At 34.5% G+C, this 17,078-nt stretch overlaps 1 protein-coding gene across 2 annotated transcripts in view; it reads left to right on the forward strand.

Annotated features, from left to right (window-relative positions):
- Positions 1–10,333, forward strand: part of LOC131431056 (troponin C) — a 35,036-nt gene extending 24,703 nt beyond the window's left edge. For both annotated transcript variants that reach the window (XM_058596511.1, XM_058596512.1), the window contains exons 3-4: positions 9,281–9,390; positions 9,450–10,333. In XM_058596511.1, coding sequence (XP_058452494.1) covers positions 9,281–9,390; positions 9,450–9,478 — 139 coding nt within the window. In that variant the 3' untranslated portion in view covers positions 9,479–10,333. The remainder of the gene's footprint in view (positions 1–9,280; positions 9,391–9,449) is intronic.
- Positions 10,334–17,078: the final 6,745 nt, after the last annotated feature.

A 17,078-nucleotide genomic window follows, 5' to 3' on the forward strand; every position in this document is an offset into this window, starting at 1 on the left:
AAGTGATTCCCCCGGCCACAATACACTTGTTCCAACGTTTTATCCAATCCTCGAAACATTTGTTAAAGTAGTAAGTCACGTGTTGAGAGTTGAGTTCCAAGGAAGAATTGTATGGTACATAGTAATTTTAGCCATTATATCAATATTTTATGCACAGTAATTCGTCTGTAGCACGAAGATATTATTTTCTGTGCTGATCTTGATCGCGTTCAACTTCGTATAGCAAGTCTTTTATGAATTCCCAGAAACTAATTTTAACTGTCTTTTGCGTGCTACCGTTAAAAACTTCGGAATAGTTTAAAATAATCGTTGGTGGTAGTATTGCTATTGGTTGAACGGACATGGTTGGTTTTTGATTTTCAGTACAAGTATTACAAAGACTGTAATAACTGCGTGGACTTATTAATGCGTATCCTCAACACATGAACAAAGAAAGCTTATCGAAATCTCCGAAATCAGGAATTTTTTTTAATTAGGCCGTTTGTTGAAAATTTTTTATTTTAAAATTTACTTAAATATGATGAATTATCTTTTTTATCGAAAACTAAACTAAACTTATTGAATCTAAATTTGAGAGAAGTATTCACAAAACACTGGTTGCCAGATATTTGGAAAAAATAACAGTAATAGACAAGACAATTTTTTAGTTAGAAACACTTTTTTCCTTACAATACATGAACGGTTGGAAGGGAATATAATAACCTACCTTGGGACAAAGTTTCATTGAATTCGAAAGTGATGTTTTTGTTTTGAAAATTGACTTTACATTTGAAAACCCGATTTTTGTTCTCTGTGTAGGATTCGAATAAACGAATTTCTCGCAAAATCGAATTCGGAGTTGGCAGCATATAGACTTTACAAAAACGTGCTCAATCCACCTAGCAGTGAGATGATACCTTTTTTTTATCAATCCGCATTGTGTTTTTTGCATGAATATTCTTCGGTGTTTCAGTTCTCATGACATTATTTTAATGACCGTCGATTTAAGCGGTAATTTGAGATTTTAATCATTCATTACTCTGTAATATCGAAACTGCAAATCGGATCGAATTTCAATCTAAAAGTGTGACAATCGATTGAAAATTCCATGATATGTCGGAGTAAGTTCCACTTTAGAGTTTACGGTAATTTAAGGTACTTCCAGGGCCGGTTTGATATTTAAAAATTCATCATTCTGTAACTCCAGAATCGGAAGTCAGAATAGGATAATATTAATTAATTTTGTCTTCGCAGATCTGTTTTTTTTAGAATACGATTGAGCTTTGAGAAACGATTCGATACTGGAACCGGAATTAGAAAATCGGTTTAGTCGAAGTCAGATAAATTCACCTGAGTAGCTGTATAGTTTACATTTGTTTCAAAATGTTTGAAAATCAGTATAAATATCTTTGAGAAATCGTAATGCGAATTAAATCCGAATTGAAAACTGAATACAACTAAAACTGAAATAACTTTATTTGGTTATCGACTATTCAAATCTGTAAACCCAATAAACCTGATTAATTTATGTGAAATAGACATTTTTATACTAATCATCCTGTATCCCCTAAACCGGAAGGATCTTAAAACTTTTCATTTGAATTTTAGATCGGTTCAGCCATCTACGAGAAAAATGGGTCCACAATTTTCATTTCGTTTCACATATCAGATGTTTCACATTTCACATGTAGTTCCGGAAGCAGAAATCGGATCCAAACATAATTCAGGAACCTTGTTTAGGAGCATACGACTTTTCGTATGAATCTGAGTTTGTAGAAAACGGTTGAGTCATCTCGGAAAAAAATTGTGAAATTATTTGTCAAACACGCAATTGCCGATTTCGACGAACTGATTCGAATGGTATATGGTTGTTATAATCTTGCAGCATTTATTTTTAAGCCAAGTAGTTTAAATACAAGTAGTTTAAATCAATATAATTATGGAATTGCTTTCAACTGGAAAATGCTCATTTGGTTTACATATGTGATATTCGAACAATTATGTTGCCAAAAACGAACCGTGCTAAAACCGGTCCGAGGCTCGTAAAATGTCATGAAAAAGGATACTGTACACAGTCTTTTTGGTACTTAGAAACAATTGTATGTAACAGTATAAAAATCGTGTTTTACGTTGCTCCCAAGCATTTCTTTGCCAGACAGCATCCAAAATTCCTTCTGATGGAATAGGGGGAAAAGTCGCTTATACAAAAATATCGATATCTCCGTTAAAAATGGACGGATTTTACCAATCTATGGCTTGTTGGATAGCTATTACCGTGCGAAATCTAAGCCTGGAAACATATTCTGTTTTCATGGTCAAATGTGACAGATACTGTCAGATAATTTTGACGTAAAACTTCGTATAACTCAAAAAGTAAACTTTCGATCTCAAAACCATTCAAAAGCGTTCTGGGTGACGGGGAGACCTTTCATTTGCGACTAGTTTGATCAAAATCGGTCCAGCCATCTCTAAGATCTCGAACTCCTAGTTGACAACACACACACACACAAACACAACACACACACACACACACACACACACACACACACACACACACACACACACACACACACACACACACACACACACACACACACACACACACACACACACACGGACATTTGCTCAGTTCGTCGAGCTGAATCGATTGGTATATGACACTCGGCCCTCCGGGCTTCGGAAAAATTTTCTAAAGTTTGAGCGAATTCTATACCTATTTTAATATATATAAAAAAGGTAAAAAACACTCAGCTCACTTTATTCTTCCAAAATTAATCTAGACTAGACATGTTTACCATTTTTTGCAATTAACTAAGGTAGTAAAATAAAAAATCCTACAAAAACTTGTTGTGCTTGTGATGTTTTCATAATAAGTTAAATTTTCGAATGAAAATACTGAAAAATTACTAATCGAATTTTGCACTGAGGAAATTGATTTTAAAAATTTGAAGTCAAATTACAAAAAAAAGCGCCAGGTTCCTTGACAAGCTTTAATATATTGTAAGAGGGGCGTTTTGAAGGGAAATTTTTTTTTAACTAAAACTTTTTCTTATCCAACACAGATACTTTCTGCAAATATCGGGGCAATTAGCAACAGGGTATTCGGTAAAATTTTGTCATAAATAGAGATTTATTGAAATCTTGGATGATTTTAATTTTCAGTTTAGTTTAATTTTTAATAAAAGGACGCTGAATAAAAGACTTAGTTTAGACAAGAAATAGTTTTTGATTGAAAACCTTTTTTTTTTCCTTGAATGTGCCAATCTTGCAATGTTAGATCGGTTGGTAAGGAACCTAATCACCTATCTTGGGACAAAATTTTATCAAAATCAATAATGGTTTTGTTTTGTAAATAGATTATAAGTTTTTAAAAACAATTTTTTTCAGTGTAAAACTTAATAAGGATTTTTATTGAAAAATTTGACTGATTTTGTGGAAATCACCAGTATAACAATTCTTTGTAGGATTTATTATTTTTTGTCTATAGCTCTTTGAAAATAAATGGACATAAATGTTTAGCCCTTCTCAAAAGACAGTCTGGATCCGTGTTAGAATAATAGATTATGCAAAGTGACTTTTTAACACAAAGTCTACATGCCCAAAATTTCATTCGAATCAGAGAGGTAGCTACCAACATTTATTCGATTTGATGCGAAATTCGTCATATATATAAAGAAAAGTTTTCATGACATGATTATTTTTTTAAGTTTTACGCGCTTAGTATACTTGATATCAGTTTCCGCTTCCGGAAGTAACGGTCGTAGTAAGACGGAAATCACTCAAATTTCACGGAAACGGCTGGATTGAATTTCTTTCGATTCTAATAATAGATCACGTACCCAGAGAGGGGCCCTGGCCCTTCCCGAAATCAAAAACAGGAACAAAAAAAACTGTTTGATGAATATTATGGGTCTGTTTATCCTGCACCGTGAGATAACGGTTTTGAGAGTTTCGTGATTTCGGATTCGTCAAAAAAATATTGTACTGGATGACCGAAAAGAGAAAATGCGCGAGCATGCCATATGTACTATGCCGCTGGATCTGGCACATTCTTATTTAGGACTTAAAAGAAGAACGCAAGCGCACTTCACATATATGTTTGGCTGGAGTAATTTTATATAGTAATCAACTAATATGACATACAAATTTAGAAGATGTTCTCCATTCTCCAAGAATCGGAGTAAGGAGGGAGCAATTTCGGACTACCTTTGAAAATCTATCGCATTATCACAAGTCTTGTGGATTGTTGTACTCTATCAATGGGAATTTAAAGGACCTTAGACATGTGTGACAGAAATGGCATGACAATAAACGTTAAGTACTGTTATGTAATAACTTGATCTTGGACACAGTCACCGATTTTATTGAAATATTTAATAATGATTCTCACCATGTTTATTGTTTCAAGAAACATTACATTGCACTAATACGCAGTATTCTTGAATACGGAATTACGGCCATGGCTGAATTGTCTTAAATTGCCACATTACGAGAATCGCTGTGCCTTCATCGACCCACCAACTCTGCAAAAAAATCGAGTACTTCTTCAACTTCAATGGAAGTCAATGAAGAAATATAAACGTGTATAATTGTTTGAGATTTTGAGCACTCAAAACTCTGTATTTTTGGAACTTTGAATCCATTCAATCCATTCTATCATTTGTGTAAATCGGCCTAGTCATCTCCGGTCAATCTATATGTGCGTTTGGTTTTTAGGAATTTTGGCCGCTACTTCCGGAACTGCAAATCGAAAACCGGTAAAGCCTAATTGTTATAAACACCAACTAACAAAACCTGGAATCGAAAATGGATTGATTTAGGTAGAGAAAAAAAAATTCTTTTTTCTTGCATCTTTGCCTGTAATGACGATTTGAAATTCTCAATACTTTGGGCCTAAAAGTAGGATCTCTATGAAATTAAATGTCATACGAGCTAATAACACTTTTCATTTGAAAATAATTTCGTGAGATAGGCCAAGCAATATTTGAGAAATCGGTGTGAGTTCCATTCCGACGCTCCTGGCCGCTTTTTCCAGTGCTTTCGGAACTGATAATGTCAACTGGCTTCTCTCGAAACGAAATACTAGGTACGGGCCTGGTAGTGCCCATAAGTTGCTATAGGATTTTTCTTCCGGATCCCACTTCCGGTCCTGGAATTACAGAGTGAAGTATGTCTAAAATTTTATTCCGTCATTTAGTGCGACGATGCGAAAACGTGATATATCATTTAAATATGATTCATTTTTCACTAACTAAAGCTGAAATTAAAAGTATTGAATTTTATCCGGATCTGACTTCCGCATATTTTATAAATTTGTGCTTTTATTTGGTAGGTTATGTCTGTTATCAACCAAAAGAACGGCTTTTGGACTTAACCGTTCTATAGTTCCCTGTTCTCGAAGTACAGGAAATAGTGGTAAAAATACTACAAAGCTCACTTGATTTTCTCAGAGATATTTGGACCGGTTTACTTGCATCGATGCTCAAAAAGTTAAAAGATCTAACCCTTTATTTGAAGGAACGATAAAGATTGTTTTTTACATTTGGTTTAGACCCACAGTAATATGAGAAAGACATAATTACACCAGTGACCACCCTGGTAAATCAAGATATTTTTTTAAATGAATACGATCAGTAAGGAAAAGAAGTATGAAGCCCTCAGTCTGATTAAAACATCGCATTCCTATTCAAGTAAATTAGTATTCTTACCTTTCCAATATCTTTGAAAATATGTGCAAAATTTACTCAAATTCTATTGTTTCAATTGTTCTATCAAAACAAAAATTTCTCCAAATAGTATAACAAGTTCTATGCGATATATTTCAATTCATTGAAATAAAATCACTTTCACATTTCCTAGATTAATCGAAACATGGGGTGAAAAATTCTGTGACTAATTAGAATTTCTAGTTGCCTTGAAGATGAAAGAATAAACCTTCGACACGTTTGCCATTAACGTGAGATAAATACTTTTAGAGCAACAAATCACCACAGAGGCATCTTTTTATACAATCAACAAAAGTGGTCTCACCCGTTTTCAATAAACTCAAATATAACGTATGTCAGAATTAACGGTATGTCAATTAATTAATTATGAGATTAATCGTCCAATTCCAATAAATCAATCGCCAATGGATTCCCTTTGCTGATTATGCATACCACCATTATTACAGTTTACGGATTTGTACACCACATCCGAACCGGATCTTTGGTTATTTAAACAGGTCAGCTAGTTGTTTTTTCACCGGAGATGTGTTTATGCACAAACACCACTCACATCACTACTGAACGTAAACAAACACCAATCGCTGCCACCCAACATCAAACAAACGAGAAAAAATATCAACATAACTCAATCATTACCGTCGCATATTTAAGTGGTAGAGTAATAGTGCCCATTTCCATCTAAACTACATCATTATTTTCATTCTTGAAGACATTAGTGTGAATCTAGGGAAAAAATTGGATCCTCGATTTCGAAGTCTTACTTAACTGAATTGAAAACATTCAACACCAAAACGGTGTAACTTCGGTGTGATTAACAGGTCGAATAAGAGTGCAATTGCCCTACAGTGTCAATACATTAATTCATTGGAGATATGTTTGGTCACACTCTCGAGAATCATTTATAGGATGTTGGTTTTGACATTAGACCTTTCGAAACCAAAATAGCAACCACCAATATAAAAAGGAAATCGTTGAACGCAAGAGAAAAGAGGAAAGCTTATTGATTAACTACTATGTATCCTCACCAACATATGTTTCGTTCTTTTGCACTCTGGTTCGGTTGGATGTACGGATGATTTATTCATGCTTCTTCCGTCCCAAATTGATTTGTATGCATCATCATTAGCAGCTGGAGCTGTACGAGGGCAGATACGTAAATGGAGCGAAAAGGAAAACATGCCGGTATTCCTTCAATACAAATTAGGTTGACCCTGGGGTGGAATATGCGAATGTATAATAATATATACTGAAAATTAAGGAACCATATCAATATTACATTGAGAGAAAAATAAACCAAATCATATACTCAGTCATTACAAGTTATCATTTGAAAAGAATGAAACTTTATGAACAAGTGAATGGAAAGATTTTTTTTGTAAAATACTTCTTAAAGCTTTATTGTTCTTAAAGCCAGATTAACTTCACAATCAATTTAGCTGAAGTTTACTTCGGTACAGACACAAAAATTATTTTTACACACGGAAAGACCGAAATCAGCATTTTGGCGAAAAAATTAGTTGATTTTCTGATTTTAGTTAGTTATTTTTTGAGACAACTACGAAAATCTTACTTTTGCTAATTTAGGTTTTTTAATTCTAGTTCCTTTAATAACAATGAAATATTTGTTGAAATGGCTATTTTTTTAGTTGAATTCACCAATTGAACGTGCTGTCAATTCTTAGCTAAGGCACACTTCATCTCCATTCAACTATTTTTTTAGTTGAATTAGAGAAATAAAACGTTGTTTTCAACCAACATAAATGGTTGAATAGGTTTCTGCAATTTGCAGCTATATGGCGCTCTGTCACCGAAAAAACGTAATACGGTAATGACTACTAGCCACTAGATGGCACACTACTACCGAAAAAAAATTCAGTCTCGGTTATATTTTCTATATTGGCAGGTATAAATACGATGTTGTATTGGAGAAAAAGACATAAGCGAAACATAAACTTCTTTAGGGAACGGGTGTAGCGTGATGGGATAGTCGATGCCTTTCACGCAGCCCGCCTGGGTTCGATTCCCAACCCCGCACATAGGGTCAGAAAGATTTTCTGGTCCGAAGAGGCGAATGACCTAAGATGTTAAAGCCTCTATAATTGAAATAAAAAAAAAACTTCTTTTTGAAAATTTTACTTCTAAATCGCTGTTTTCTTCATTCCACTTCGCGAAATCGACTCTCTCACTGAAAACTTTGAGCACTCGGAAAACAAAAACCGAATACAAGTAGTACACCGGACCGTAGCCCGAAATGTTAGAAGATAGAAAAAACATCATTTGACGTGTACAATTAGAGTGCAACATTCGAAACTCACTTCACTGTTCCGCGGAAAACATTATTATCCACAATCGCTTCAGATGCGAACAAATTCTGAATAAATACACTTTCCACTAACAGCTTACGTCATTTTTACATATCGGTTTAGAAATTAATATATGGATATATCGTAGCACATGCGAAAAGCATCACAACAATTTGCAAGCAATCTCAACAAGACTGTCCTTTTCAGTGTTTTAATGTATTGTTTTGCTTTGACACTTCTCATGAGTTTTTGGTTAATAAACTTGATATTAAAATCAATTTCATTTTTGTTTTCTATGTGCTGTCCTTCAGTAATGACGGTGATAGATAAATAGAAACAAATTCTCTGATTTTAATAACGAAATTAGTTGTCAATGAGAATTTCGTGTTGGATTGAAATATTGCTGGTTTGTGTCCAGAATATTCGCCAACTAAACACATTCTCTAAAAATAAGAGTTTTTTTCAGCAAAGTAAATTCTCAATTTTAACTAATTTTATAGTTATTTTGGAAATTTTGTTGATAAAATCAACTAATTCAAAAACAGTAATACGAATTAGGCGTAGAGCTGATTTCGGTCGTTCCGTGCATGTTACACATCAATTCGCTATCAGTCGATGAATTAATAAACTAGATTAATTATTAGTTCATACTTTAGAAAAATGTGTAAATTTACGTCTCTATAGATGCTTATTTGCCAAATTTATTTTTACATGTTAATAGATCTGTTAGCATCCAAGAAATTACTCCTATGTTTGTGCTTTGGCCAAATAATCGTATTTACTTTTCTTTGCGTTCCTACATAAACCTGCTGAGCGCTTTATGGTGGACTTCTAGGTGGCATAACAACTCAACATAAACTGTTATGCACCGACAAGTCCTAGACGAAACGTAAACGTAACAACTTAGCGGTTTATAGCAGTCTGCTTGATTATTGGTCTTTGCTTTTTACTTTTTCATCCTTGTTTACCTTTCTTACCGACCACGAAAAATTTTTATGACAGAAAAGTTATTACTCATGGTATAGATCGTTTTGAATATAAAATTCGTCGTATTTATTATATATTTTTTAAGGAAAGGCACCCATAAATGACCGAAAAAAGTTGTTCAAGCACTATACAGCAACATATCGTTCAACAATTGATACATAAAAACAATCTCTTTCTTCTAATGACCCTTTCACTAATCGTTTCGATAATCGTCGAGTGCACAGCATTGATGGAAAAATCACTTCTAATTCGTTTTTTTTTTCATTATCTTTCTCCTCCATACAGCACACTAAAGGAAATCTTGGCTGCTCTAGACGATAAACTATCGAACGAAGACCTGGACGGTATGATAAATGAAATCGATGCCGACGGTTCCGGTACTGTTGACTTTGATGGTAACCAATATCCTTACGCGCATTAAAAAGAGTGAGCTTATTGTAATGTATATTTGCAGAGTTCATGGAAATGATGACTGGGGAATAATCGGACTGTGCACGGAGCGGATATTGCCGAATTGAGCAACCAACAACCCACGCACAACAGAAGTGTAGCGATCGTAGCGAGTCCCTGTGTTTTTGTTTTTGTGAAGACTTTCCTGGTTTTATTCCACTTTGTTGCTATTCTTTTTCAATTTGCTACCGCTGATACTGAACACGTGTCCTTTTCATCCACTGTCAAAGTACATCCGCGTGGGTTTTATATGATTCAATCGACCCATCCAACGCCTATCTAAGGATTAGTATATTTCTTCATGGTGGAATCAACACCCACTGCCAGCACCCGTAAACGGAAAACGAGAGAGGAAAAAAAAGGGCGACGTACATGCTCAATGCGAGGCAGTTAGACGACAACGTTTCATGTTTCAAGAGCAAATGAGATTTCACCTCGCTAGTCAATCACGTACAACTTTCCGTTTCAAACGAATTTTCTACTTTAACGCAATCAGTCTGTGGAATTCGTCTGTGACCTTTTACCATACTCCTTCTCTACGGCTAGCAACGATGCAAATACGAAAAAGTTTCCTTCCTTCCTTTCCCTTAGTACAATCAACTTTCATTTGATCATACAATTTAAAATCAACTGAATTGAATCGTTTGTTTAGGTTTTATTGTTACTTTCCGCTCTCTCTTTCTCATTGAAGCTGAATTTCTTACGAAATTATTCCCTGATCGTCAAACCACAAAGTGTTTAATACTTCACTATCTGAAAAGTACGCCTCCTACAATGCACTTGGTATTAATTAATGGAACACAAAGCTAGTTGTTCAATGTAGATATTTTCAAATATGATTAAATGATGTAATATTAAAACGAAAATAAATGCCATTATTTATTAATATATTGTGTCTTTCGGTTTTCTTAAAATTACTGCTTTGAATGTGTTTTATATTGATAATAAGATAAAAGTATTTTGATTTTGACAAACATTTATTTTACCAGACCACGGACATGATATTCATTTCCCGCAGTATCATTTTAATTTAATTATACATTTAGCAATAAATGAAGAAATTTAAAATTGGGAATCAAGCATATATTTTTTGATTACCTTTTCCCCAGTTGTAAAAGGGAAAAAGATCATGAGTTTTAAAGGCAATATACTGCTAGAAGCTTGAGAAAAGGTTAGTTCATGCCAATTATCTGAATGTTTTTTTTCTTAAATAATATTTGCATTTATATTGAATAAAAATTCAATTACCTGTTACCGGACCAAAACTAAAACTTAAACTGCGCAGTTTATCTAAAATCTGAGTAATTTGAGTTTCATGTCTAAATATCTCGGGTACGATAACCTCTAGGAGAAAGTTTACTACGATCATCTTATATTGTAAAATCATATTCTAGTGTTTGAATGAGTGTTTTTCATTAAAAAATTCAATGAAGTTTAACTGCACTAATTGGAGCTTCTTAACTAAAAAAACACCAATTGAAGTGGGTTCTAATAGCAAATTTGAAATAAAAATATCAAAAAAAATTTATGATGCTATTTTTTATTATAATTTTTCGATTAATTTCCTATTTCCTGTGTAAGAATTCGAATTTTTTAGAGTGCCTAACTGATTTTCTACAACTTCTTTTACATCATTTTTATGCAATTAATAGTTTTCGTGTTACGAGGATTGATTGCTAAACCTCAAAATTCATTTTAAAAAATCTGAGCTCTTTGAATTTCATTTCTAAATATTTCGAGAATGGCTACGTCTATTTATGGTTCTGTGATTATGGGCCATTAGGTGTAAAAATATTAAAACCATAATGTAAAGTGATGATGCAAAATACGCAAATAGTAGTCTGACCAACTTGTAGATTCTGATGATTACCGCGTTTATGAGAAAAGCATCATTTAGCACTAGAGTAAATCAAAGAGATTTTTGACGAAACTTCGTTATTTTTTCTGTCGGGAAAACAAATGCTTTAAAAGAATAAATTTCACTAAGCAATTACGTATTAAATAAACAAACAAGAAGTAAATTGATCGATACAAAGGTTATTAAGTTATATTGATTGATTGGCGTTCAATTTAACATGCCTAATAAGAAAAGAGTTAACACCGTGGAAGGTTGTTGAGATTTCTGTAGAAGCGCTAACTATATCTTCATTTGTTAGATTTTTTTATTTGATGTTTACATCACCCGTTCCTAAGACCTAATGCGCCAAATAACATAAAGATCTGATAATCTTCTTCTTGTATTTAAGATGAATAAGCAAAATTTAAGAACAATTTACGTGTCATTATTTCACTTGTGCCGATTGCACTATACGTACCTATGAATAATTTTACGCAGGATCCACATACTATCCATTATAAAAAGGAATGCAAACAGATAAGTTTAGATTTCACATTAATTTATATCGCCTGCAGGTAGATTCGCATCACAATATGTGAGCATCTTTGTCGAGCTTCTGCTGAAACGTATTGTATATCATGCAATGCTTCTCCATACATCTACATACATATGTTTTCAGCATAAGCTCCCGCTTATTTTAAAATAGCAGGTCACTGGCAGTATCTGGTACCGCCGTCCGACAATTATGTACGGTATGCAAAATATGCCATGTTAAGTATGTTTACTGAATTCTCAATTATTACAACCTGTCTGCAGAGCATGTTAATACACAATGAAAAATTCAAGTTTTCATCTAGAGCAGTACCGTTTACTGGTAGTAATGAGGATAACAAAAATGAAAATGTAACGCTTGGCTCAATATTTGTCATGGTAATGGTAAGCAACACATTCTAGTGTTGATTAAAACTTCATTTCATTTTTGACAAAACTGTGTTAAGTTCGCGGTCTACAGCGGGGACATGAGCGGATTCCATTCTCGAAGATTAGGGTACGACAATTCGGGTCGGGTAGGAATAGAGATTTTTTATATTCGATCGGGTACGTATCGGTTTTGGGTTTCAGAAATTGCATCTCTATTGACTACAAGCTTTTTTATGTGCCTGCTGTCTGGGTTAGTATCACAGGGTATCACAAGCCTGTTGTCGTATATTCGAGCCTCAACCTGGAAGAACTCATAAGATAACGTCTGGCGAATGATAACGTCTGGGGAACTCACTCTATATGAACGTACAAAGTAATTTTGCATATTTTGATAAATAAAAAATCAATAATGTATAAACGATAAGAATATATCGAATACCGATTTTTATATCATAATGATTGAGATATACGATTTCATAGGGGCTGGGGTCCACTAGGAGATTGATAGTACCTATTAGCTCTCTCCGGACAGTACCAGCCTAGATGCCGTGTGGAATTCGGCGGAAAAAATTTAACCAAGAATAGATCCACTGGATTCCTGCTTCCATGTCGTAAAAGGCGACAATTGCAGGAGTTTCTTTTTCTTTTCAGTTATCAGATATTACTCTATTTGACTAAATTATCCCTTCATTCAACCTATCAATTTCCGTCTAGCTTCGGAGAAAAGTTTTTTTTGGAATGTTTTCTTCTTCCATGTCATTGATTGTCTTTCAGGATTATAAATTGAATGATAAAAATCAACTATTGCACAAATCCGTTGATATTACAAAGTTAATAACAGAGATAACATATATCGGTATATTGAATACATAGTAAAAAAACACTTGATATTAACATTTCAAACAATAAATTAATATTTTTCTCGGCAGCCGGCTGCCCAGATCAACCAATGTAACCAATTAATAATTTTAGTAAATAATTAAAATAATAAAGCGGAAATAATACAGAATCAAGACGCGCGTGAAATCTGTTGACCTTTATTTGGTGATTTAAAATGATTTTATAAGAACTGTTTAGAATGTATCATTTGGATGATTGTAATCTGTTGATGCTAAAGATGAGGAGGATTTTTGCCTGTTGGAGAGCAAGTTTGACAGAAACTAACTCCACCGGGCTTTTCCTTGCTCCAAATAAACAAATAAACAATGCAATAAATCAACTATTTTGTCTAAATCCTATTCCCTTGTTTATTTTGTATCACGTAATTTCATTTATAAAAAATAGGGAAGTTTTTATTCTTTACGCGATAGTATTGCAAATTTTTCTTCAGTTTCCTCGAATAAGAGCTGTGAATCAAGACTTTCCGGGACTTTTAAAACGTTCACTCGGGAAGTCAGTGAGTTTAGTGGTGCATCCGAGCATCTTAAACCGGAACATACTGAGTCGCGCGCGAATAATACCAATACTGAAATTTTTACTAACAAATATCCTTTTCCCGTGACACATGTGGAGTGCGCAGTAGTATATACGGCCTCTAGTAACAACAAGTGTTGGACTAACATCCCTTCCCATTCCTTAGACGATCTACGTTCGGGCCTGGCCGGCGCCGGTACTGATCAATGAATTCTGGGGTTACCAGAAGATGTACATTGAAGGATGATTTACCAGTCCCAGGTCGGTTCATCTAGGAACTCCCTGTACAATTTCAGCTAATCCCGATCAGTAACGGAGTAGCAACCAGGGGTGGTCGCTCAAGCTCAAGCTCATAATGATTGAGATATACGATTTCATATTACCTACCTTCGTTTCATTCCAATCCCTTCACATATGGAGTGTAGAGATTTTCCAGCCAAAACAAGTAAATAACCACCAGATAAAAGTAAACTATCCAATACAACAACTTTTCCAATATTTAAAACTTTACTACCAGTCGGCGTTTAAACAAGTCTTGTTTTATGTTTATATTTTTCTGCATAAGTCAATGCAGCTTTAATACAAAGAGAATAAATTTCTCATTTAAACTAACATTTAATATTTGAGATAACTTCATCATTTATCAGTTAAACACATAAAAGAGAGACCTTATTTTTAAGAAACAAAACATACCGAAACACAATGCAAATCTATGTGTAATTTTTTAATTAATTGATAACAAAAACATAATATCATTGAATACCTACAGTTTCTGCGCTTTTCTTTTTCGGAGATGCATCTAACAATATCCATTCCCAAACAGCGTTCTCTTCACCGACTGCTAGAACACAAGTTCGTATCCGAAATATCATAATATACCATGCTCTACAAAATTCGTTCCTATTTCGTGCAGGGTAATAAATCGTAATAAGCAGTAAAACGCAAGTGAAGCCTGACTGTCGCGTATAATTGAATGTTGATTGAATTCTAAGCAACTGGGAAGCTTGATGCAAACGACAAGCAAAAATAATGGTTTCTCTGCCGTCTGGAGGCTTTTGAGACGGCCGATTAATAAGTGATATGTCATCACGGTTTTCGTCTTTCCACATAAATCTTTTCTTTCAAAAACAAATTATTTTAATATTATTTCAGTAACGTGCTACCTTTTTCGGTTCAATGCATTGAGCTGTGGTGTTAAAAGCCAATCGTCGAATATTTTTGCGCCATTCGGATCGAAGCACCATCCAAGCATTGGTTCCGTTTGATAAGAAACCAAGACTTCGCTTTGGCATTAGAATGCTTTTGACAGGTCTCATAAATAATTATCAATAGAAATATTCTACACCTTTTCCTGGTATTCGATTTATTGTGCCTGAAAATGTCGATAAAAATAAAAAAAAATATTCTAAATTATGTAAATGTAAGACACCTTGAACTTAGCATTGATTTTCATGAGTACCTAACGCGAAAAAGATTAGAAGAAGACGGATGAAGTAAATAGCGGATCAAAAACTCCGAAATATGAATAATTGAACAGAATATCATAACATCTTTGATTGTTTAATTGCCGGAAAAATCATCCCGAATAGAAATAGTTACGGGTTCGAGTTCCATCTCCTTGGGACTATTAAAATTTTTATTTTATGAGTGACATTATATGACACATATTCACACACATGCACACAAACACACGCTCAGACACATACATTTCTCGATGAACTGTGCCGAATGATATAGAACACTTAGCCTTCTGGGCCAATTTTCACTAGTCAATTTTTCAAATGATTGCATAAACTTTCTATATGAGAAAGACAATAAATGTACTTTTATATAAAAGCATCGTTATCATGATTTCGTAATAACACTAACAAGTAGGTACAAATTGAATACAAGATTTACAAATTTACATTTTTTCACCTGAAATATATAGATTTAAATGTGGCAACCCTGCACGCTATAAGAAAATTAAACAAAGCACGCTGCGAACGGAGCAAAGCCGCGCGTACCGACGCGTACCAGTTTTGCATTGTCAGTGTGAATGACGATTTAAATATTTTGACACTCATCGCCCTAAAATTTCGTAACAGGAAGTCGGATCTGGATGAAATTGCACAGTATATTTAAAGACAATGAGAGCTATAATTTGATTTATGATTTGTGAAAATCGGTTCAACCGTGGCTGAGAAATCGTAGTGAGATCCGTTTATGAAGCTGTTCTCCACTGTTATCGGTGCTTTCGAAAGCGGAGACAGGGGACTAGTAATCCCAAAGTAGTATTATATATTCACTAACTAACAAGATCTGCGAACTAGCTGAATTTAGCAGTAAGTGCTGTAAAAATGTGCACCTCGTTTTGCCATCGCTTGTGAAAAAATACTCATGAAATTGAAAATTTTCATAAATCGCACTGTAATACCTAAACCGAAAGTCGGTCTGGATCAACTTTTCAAAGAATTTCAAGACCTTTAATTTGCTTCTTAGTTTGAGAAAATCGGTTAAGAAATTTTCTAGAAAATTGATGGCGCATTTTTTCATAAATTTGCACATATTTCATTGCAACTCCGGAACCGGCAGTCAGATCCGAATGAAGTTCAAAAAATTGTATGAGGCCATAAGTTAAGAATCAAAGTTTTGAAAATCAGTTCAGCCGTCTTCGAGAAACGTGTGTGACTATTTTTTTCCCTTTTTTCGGTGCATATCATCTTGTAATTTCGGAAACGGAAGTCGAATCGGGATAGCAGTCTATTGGACCATGAGACTTTTCATTTGAATCTGATTTTGTGAAAATCGGCTCACTAATCTCTAATAAAATTGAGTGGCATTATTTGTCACATACACCTACTTACTCTCTCTCTCACACACACACACACTAACACACTAACACACACATTAACACACACACACACACACACACACACACACACACACTAACACACACATTAACACACACACACACACACACACACACACACACACACACACACACACACACACACACACACACACACACACACACACACACACACACACACACACACACACACACACACACACACACACACACACACACACACACACACACACACACACACACACACACACACACACACACACACACACACACACACACACACACACACACACACACACACACACACACACACACACACACACACATACACACATATATATTTTGTGATCCCGATGAGCTGAGAGTTGAATATTACACACGGCGCTCCGGGCCTCGGTTGTAAAGTCGGTTTTCACAGCGATTACATAGCCTTTCTATATGAGAAAGGCATAAAGGAAAAACCTGTTTTGATCCACCTAGTGGTGTAATGATGCCTTTCTCATATCAATCATACCATCATATGTTATATAATACCGCGGTATTCTTTAAAATAGTTTCGATCGCGCCATCTATGAGAAAGGCTAGAAAATATATTTTCATATTTTTGCACA

The sequence above is a fragment of the Malaya genurostris genome, chromosome 2, assembly GCF_030247185.1.
Source record: "Malaya genurostris strain Urasoe2022 chromosome 2, Malgen_1.1, whole genome shotgun sequence".
In the NCBI taxonomy this organism is placed as follows: Eukaryota; Metazoa; Arthropoda; class Insecta; order Diptera; family Culicidae; genus Malaya; species Malaya genurostris.